We start from the raw sequence: 7876 nt of genomic DNA, 5'->3' as shown, positions 1-7876 counted from the left end.
TCACACTCGTCTCACTCAGCTTTGCGAAGCGACAACACATCATTCTTTCTTTTTCTTCAGAAACTTCAGACAGCTAAGAGTTGAGGGAGGTGCATACGCCATTTGGCAAGACAAGCTTGAACAATTTTGAACCTTACAGGCAGCCAGTCTGCCCTCTTGTGCATGTGCGCACAATGTAAAAATGCCCATGACCTATACTTCCATTTTGATGTCGTACGAGAAATCCACGGAAAATCGGGAATGAAATAAAGTGCACTGGAGACGTCAGCGGCACTTTAAAGGTGAGTTCAGTCTGTGCGCAAAAAGTGAACTTCGCGTGAAGAAAACTGGACCCCGTTACCGGTTAGAAGCAGAGAAGCAACTGACATCCCAGCAAAATGTCGTTAGCCCAAATGTGTCTTGCGTTTGCTTTGATCGGCGGTTTGAGTAAGTACGCATGTCTCTTGACCTATACGTACCGGCGTATAACTATCAGGTAATCAGTCGTAGAAGAAACAGTAACCAAACTTTTATTCCGCGTGGTCCATTTAAATGTGCGCCAGGGCTGTTTCACGCGCTCCATAGTGCGCGCAAATGCAAAATCCTACCTTCACTGTGCTCACAGGACTTTTTCTTGTGCTAGAGTCGGGTGGATGGCGACATTTCCCTTTGGGTTCTGTTGATCTCATTCACATTTTAGTCTATTGTTTCTGCATATGTATGGCATATGGCGGCCATGACAATGCTCGTTTGCCTTTCAGGGAAATTACGGTTACTACACGGATTGAGGGACTTTGAGACGTTCTTGTGGTTTTGATTGCCGTACGTTGTAACTGCATTTATTGGCAAAATGTTGAAGAAATCCTGCATTTTAAACAGACGAGCTTTCTTCGAGAACTCCCCCCGGACTTTCCTGACCGTAGCTGCCGGATTCTGCTGCTGTCTTGCCAGTTAGCTCACACTTAAAGAAAAAAATGAATTACGGACGCGATGTTGGCATCAAATCTCAGTCCCGCAGCACAGCAGTTCAATGCTCTAACCAATCATTAGGCCGCAATCACACCCATACACTTCTACCACGCCAACGCCAAATAGATCTTTGAGATGAGCCCAGCGTGTGTGAGAGCGCGTGGCGCGGGCGCGTGAGAGTGCATGCGCATGCGCGCTACAGTTTCCTTTACGCTAAAGACGGGGGAATGAAACTGTAAAATTTATATCATTTTATTACCCGCTTCACGGAGACCAAGAGGTGCGTTGCATCTGCATTTTTTTTTCAAACGTCCAAAATAATAATATTCTGTGTAAGTGCACGAACGTCAGTTTACACACGGTGTACTCACGGAGAAAACGTCTTCACAGTCTAGCTTCACTTCGGCAGTTTAAATGTCCGCCAGAGCGATTAATTAGAAGGCAATTAGGTGAAGGTTCTCGTTCGGTTTGCAATGTGTGCTGACAGTATCTTCCACAGCACCGAAAGAGAAACTGGCAGAATCGCGGCGAAAATTCACTGCGGTACAGCGACCTAACGCTCTTCGTCATGGTCACCGCTACCCGCGACGGTAGGGCCATCTGGCAGCGTGATCTAACGCTCGTATCTCTAAAACTTAGCCTCTAAGATCGGGCGACGCCCAGCTCTCTCCGCCTGATCTGACAGGTAATGCTCTCGAAGCGAGGCATTGCACATTGCTACGGGGGGGAAGGCAGGTGTTGATAAGGGCTTTCTGTTGTGATCAGTCAGCGCAACTGACAAGCTCGATGGCACCGAATGCAGCATTAGCAAGGCTTCTCGCTGCGAAAGTAAAAATTAGCGTGAACTCTCTCATGGCCTTTGCGAGAGATCAAGTTCAAGTGACGGCAGTATCCGACCCAACGTGGCCTTGATTTCACTGCGTTTCAACCCGTGCAGTGAGTTTCTGAAAACGGTAATATGTGCAAGCAGCCGCGACATTTCAATTATTTGGTGAGAGTGCTACGTGAAAATATCTGCGCAGTGCCGACTTAACATGGCCGATTAGTATATATAATATTCATGAGTACTTAGGGTGAACTTACAACGCCAATGCACTCAAACACTGCATCACTGCCTGTCATTTAGCCCAGAGTACAGCGGAAGTATCACTTCAGTGACCAAGCGAACTTTTAAAAAAGTTTGTTGGCGTCAAGGACCAAACAGAACATTTTTCCCCACGGTCGATTGTTCTGCAAGGAACGTCGGCTAGCAACAGCGGAATTGTCAGCACTGAGTTAAAGCAGAAAAAGAAAATACTTTTGGAGGAGAAAGTTTACTTTCTTAGAATTGTGACATTTCATTGTAAAAATGTCGCACTTTTTAAAAGTATATTTCGTTTTGGTTGTGGAACTCCACACCTCTGCTGACGTTTGAAATCTTTATGGCTTCGTCGCATGACATTCACATCATCTTCTCGTAATCGTAAATAGCTGAGATGTCATTCAGTCACCGCAACGGTTTCTGATTCCAGTAAACATTATGGTCTACATAATTAATAGTAGTAAAATTGTTAATAATAAATAGCCACGTCACAGTCATGTTCGACAGGCTTTTGTTTAGTTTAAGTTCCAGTTCCAGCTTTATTGATTTATTTTGTGTACATTATGAAAGGATTATTGAGATTAAATGCAATTGGAGGTCCCAGAGTTATGAAACTGTCAAGGGGACCTCCCAACAGAAAACGCATGTATATTACGTGCATAGACAGCAGGGCAGTGCGATTCACTAAACAATACATTTTCCCGAACAGCTAGCGAAAGCGCAAGAACACAAACCAAGTGCAAACAACTACACAAAGTCTAAGAAGAACAGTGCATAAACACATGGTGGCGTACATTATTTGGCGTGTGTCTAAAACCTGTGCAACTGAACACTTGCTATGCAAAACAGCATGCAATCATTCGGAAAAAGAACAATAAATGGAAAAAGAAAACAACAGTGCAACATGTTTAGTTATCCATCAAAGAATTTCTAATACAATATTTATAGAAACAATCTGAAAAATATAACATGCTTATTCCATATCGAAATTGCGCTTGCCTCTTATCATGTAGCACCGTTGGCAGACGCATTCCTTCGGCGATATCGTTGTCCAGACCGGTGCAACCCACACCCGGTAAGTACGGTGCCGACGGGAAGGGGAAGTGAGATTACTTAGCTCATGCCTCTCCACTTAGCTCCAGCGTTGGTAATTGTCTTTATTAATATCACTACACAAATCTATAGAAATCTTTACGTGAATGGTTAAGTGAGCAATACGCTTATCACTGCTTGAAAGAACAGGAGCAGGAAGTGCACTTAAATAATGGCGCGTGGCACCTCTTCGAGATTTTACTGAGATCAATAATTTTAACGAATTAAAAAGCATGTTCTCCAGTTAGGTTTCGGCACCTCTGTAGTATATGTAGCGGTGATATTTATAGTAATTGCATCGTGAAATATATATATAAGCGCAAATCCTGAATGGGCGCAAGAAACAGCACAATCTTGCATATAATACCTTGTTTGACTCCCTCTTTCTTTGAATGTACTGCAGGATAGACCTGTGAACCGGTGCCTCTACTTCTGCTTAAACCTCATTCCCTATGGGCATTACTATGACGGAACGGAGTGCTACGTAAGATTTTTTGTTCATACATAGTCCCCGTCCCCCTGGTTTTCTTTATTATAGCAATTTAAATTCGTGTGCCTAACAAAACTTCAAATATTAGATTACAAACGCAACGTCAACTGAATGTTCGGCTCCACCCCACCAATTCCATGTAATATTGACCCTTTTCGCGGCGATGCCGTGGGCGCTGCCATGTTTGATCACGTGGTGACGCGTCCATTGCTTGCCTCAACTGCCTCCGTTGCCTCCTTGTTTACAATGGAAGTGTATGACGCCGACGCGGCTTAGAAAACCTCTGTTTTCGGAGATATAGTAGACGGTAGCTGGGAAGACGACACGAAGCTTTGATCACAGCTTCAGAGAACATGCAAAAGCGCTTTCGGAGCTGATTAAGCTATAAGTCCAAACGGCGCAAGCAACGTAAATATGGTGCTTGTTTTAAAGGCGGGGCTAAATATGTATTCCAAGCTTTCCAAACATTCCGCTCATGAATTCAGTCAGGATTAGTGTGTTTTGCTCTTTGTTATTTATTCGGCAAATATTTTGAAGCAGTGGCTTGTCAGTTTCTGACTCCGTGAAGTTCCTCGGTGCGGCCACTATCTGATTATTTTCTGCCTAATCGCTCGCGGGTGTGCTCAGTTCCGATAGATTTGTTCTTGCTGCGCACAAGGCTTGAAACGTAGCTGTTTTGTACATTGTAATACTTTGTAGCAAATTTATATTACAGCTATAGTAACTCGCTTACTCTTGTGGACCATCACGAAACATTCAGCTTCGACCATTCGTGCGCCATAGGTGTAGTCCGTCATGTAGTCCGTGCGTATACAGTGCGCATATATTCAAGTGTTCGCCCATTCACTTATTCTTGATACGTCGGCAACAGAGTGGGCGTAAGTTTTCCTGCCATTTGGGACAGATGTGTATAGATAACGTGCGCGAAACTTACTATGACAGGAAGCAGCGCTACTCTCTTCGTCATTGTTTAACGAGTGGTACTCACGAATCTTGCCGACGTTCTGGGGATGAAGCCCTTTCTTTGAAGGTTAGCGATACAAGGCTGGCGGATGAGCAAATTTCTGTATCCTCGAGGAAAGCCGTACATCACGAAGTTCTGGTAACACGTTCCGACACTTGCAGCAGTGGTCCGCCAACGAGGCCCCACAGATTCATTCTATTCCTTAACATGCCAGTCACTATTTTTGCAGCCAACTACTGCACACGTCTTCAATCCACATGATTCAATCTATCATGATTGGAGCACAGTGTGTTAGCAAAAACTCAGTTGCATTTCCGACAGCTGATCGCACAGAAGCAAGGTAGACGCGGTAATGGTTTCCGTATTCGTGCGCAGTCGCTGAGGATAGGTATGGCGCGCCGCCGTGAGCGCCATCTCGCTTCTCTAAAACAAAATGCTCCGCGAAAGGGTCAATAGAGAAAGAAATAGGTCACGTCTGTCTACCCGTAAATAAATTCTGCTGCATGTCCCAGAGAAGAAGGTACCCTTTGTTCTGTACTATAGTCCGCACCCGGTGTGTGGTCCGCAGATGCCATTATGGGCTTGGAATACTTTTTTTTTCGATGGTCGCGTACGGCAATTGAATAATGTCGTAGTTTCACCCGAAAGGCGAAGCATGAATTGCGATAGCAACTTAGTAGAGAGCTACAAGGAGTACGGATAGTAGTTATATCAGCTGCATAAACCTGGACATGCAGCAGCACCAGCAACGTGCAGAACTGTTGTCGATGCCGTCGCCGTTTTGCCCGCGTTCGCACCGAATGCGCGCGGCGTTGGTGACTGTTGCCGGTGCCTCTGGGGGCGGCTCGGAGGTGTTCGACGAGATCAGAACGGGACACTGATAAGTGATAAGTGGTTCTTGAGGGAAAGGGAAAGGTTGGCGCTATCTTCTGCAGCCCTTGAGGGAGCACGGCTCAGCGCCAGAACGGGACACTCGTCGAGCAGCGTCGGGAGTCTTTACCACCTTCTCGCCTCGCAACGTTTTATTGCGATAGCAATTATATGGACACTCAAAAGCAGATTTCTGCCGTCGGCGTCGCCGTCGCCGTCGCCGTCGCCGTTGCCGTGAGGTTCCGTATGACGTCATTTGGAGATGAAATCGTCGCCGCGCGCCGAACGCTGTATGTGCGAGTGAAAGGGCGCGAGGGGCGCGTCTTTCACGGGGAGTGAACGCACGGCGGAGAACAAACGCGCGTTCTGCGCCGTGCTCGCTTAAGGGCTGCAGAAGTAGGCGTCTCTTTTCTCCTTTACAATCACCATATATGTAGAGCAAACGCGCCTTCTTCGGACGCGCGAGAGGCCGTGGGGGAGGGGGAGGGAAGGGAGGCGACGTTTAGCTGCGGCACCAAGTGCCTATTTATATCAGAGGCTCCAGCAACAGTCACCAACGCCGCACGCATTTTGAGCTAACGCGGGCAAAACGCCGATGGCGTCGACAACAGTTCTGCGTGTTGTTGCTACCAAAGCCGCTCACCTTACTTCGTATGACATTGCTGTGTTGCTATCGCATTCATTGCTTCGCCCTTAGGGCGAAACTGTGACATTTTTATATAAATAAGCATTTGGTGCCGCAGCTAAACGTTGCCTCCCCTCCCTCCCTCCCTCCCGTCCCCCCAAGGCCTTTCGCGCGACGGAAGAAGTCACGTTTGCTTTATATATATATATATATATATATATATATATATATATATATATGGTGATTTTAAAGGAGGAAAGAGACGCTTAATTCTGCAGCCCTTCATTGAGCACGGCACAGAACGCGCGTTTGTTCTCCGCCGTGAGCTCGCTCACCATGAAAACGCGCGCCCCTCGCGCCCTTTCACTCGCACATCCGGCGCGCGGTGATGATTTCATCGCCGTTGACGTCATACGGAACCTCACGGCGACGGCGACGGCAGAAATCCTCTTTGAGTGTCCATATAACTGCTATCGCAATAAAAAACTCTCATTGGCCGTAGGATGTATTTGCGAGTGAAAGCGCGCGATGGCGAGGGACGCGCGCTTTCACGGGGAGCGAACGCACGGCGGAGAGCAAACGCGACTTCCCAGTGGAGAGGGAGCGGTGGGCGAGGAGGGCATCGAGGCACCCAAGACTGTGCGTGTATGTGCACGCTCTCCCACTGCGGCGCATGCGCGCAGCCCTGCCTGCCTCTGCCGACTGTGCCGCCGCACGTAGCCAGCGTTCTGACAGCCGTTGTGGGCGGTTGCAAAAGAACGCGCACAACTGTTGTCGACGGCGGCGGCGTTTTGCCCGCGTACGCACCGAACGCCCGCGGCGTTGGTGACGTGTTTATGAAGGACGTACCAACCTTTGCCGTACACCCTATGGCGGTGTACTGTAGCGACCATAAGACCCTTTTCCCCTGTGGTCACTAAAAAATGAAAACCACCAGATCATATACATTTCTCATTCTTTATTAGTTCAAATAACCAATTACACCATCACATCTTCATAGGCATAATTGGAAACACATAATTCCCACTACAATACAGCTTCACTGGTCTTCCATCTCCACTCCAGTGGAAGGGCTGGCGGCTTTTCTTTTTTTTTTTTTTTTTTTTTTTTTTTTGCTTGGAGGGGGGGGGGGGGGAGTGTTTTATGCCGGACTCCAAAGAAAATTTGTCCCATGTACATAGTTCACGCTAGTCATTACGCTAGTTTCTTGGCATCCGCGTGAGATGGTGCTACGTTGCCGTTTCGTGAGCTTAAAGTATAGGACGTCCTGAGAACGCCACCAGATGGTGTCGCCGTCGACACATCATCACGGCAGAACACCTCGGCGGGCGGTAGGGATGGTAGCTGGCGTGAGCTTTCTGCGGTGACCATAAAAAATTCGCAGTTCCGCCCTAAAGGCGAAGCATCGATCGCGATAGCAAATTAGTAGAGAGTTGTACGAAGTATGGATGGTAGTTTTATCGGCCGTATTAAGTTGTAAATATTCGCTTACTAACTAAATAAACAAGCATGGTGTCACGCGTGCACCCTCGCAATTCGTTACTGAAAGGGGCGTATGAAGCGTTAGACGGGCATCTATGAATAAACGAAGCTGTCTGCAGGCCTTCATGACGTATGTAAGCTGTATTCAGTAGCAAAATACTAATTGTGATTAGTGGTTCGCATAAAGAGTTGCTCATACAATGCATTCTCTTGCTTAATTCTTTCCTTCACTTTATTAGTTTTTATTTTTTTTATTTTTATTTTTTTTGCAAAGCAATAACGACGACATCTCGCCGTCAGCTCAGTACTTTAGTGAGATAGATT

At 46.9% G+C, this 7876-nt stretch overlaps 1 protein-coding gene across 5 annotated transcripts in view; it reads left to right on the top strand.

Annotated features, from left to right (window-relative positions):
- Nucleotides 1-286: 286 nt before the first annotated feature.
- LOC119464843 (BLOC-1-related complex subunit 5-like) overlaps nt 287-7876 on the top strand; it is a 34523-nt gene continuing 26933 nt past the window's right edge. For 4 of the 5 annotated variants that reach the window (XM_049655630.1, XM_049655633.1, XM_049655631.1 and 1 more), the window contains exons 1-3: nt 287-426; nt 3043-3104; nt 3525-3605. In XM_049655630.1, the coding sequence (XP_049511587.1) occupies nt 378-426; nt 3043-3104; nt 3525-3605 (192 nt within the window). In that variant the 5' untranslated portion in view covers nt 287-377. The remainder of the gene's footprint in view (nt 427-3042; nt 3105-3524; nt 3606-7876) is intronic. The other variant, XM_049655632.1, reaches the window with a different exon arrangement.

This window comes from Dermacentor silvarum, chromosome 9 (genome assembly GCF_013339745.2).
Source record: "Dermacentor silvarum isolate Dsil-2018 chromosome 9, BIME_Dsil_1.4, whole genome shotgun sequence".
Taxonomy (NCBI): Eukaryota; Metazoa; Arthropoda; class Arachnida; order Ixodida; family Ixodidae; genus Dermacentor; species Dermacentor silvarum.
The sequence above is the reverse complement of the archived record's forward strand: the minus strand, read 5'-3'. Positions and strand labels throughout refer to the sequence as shown.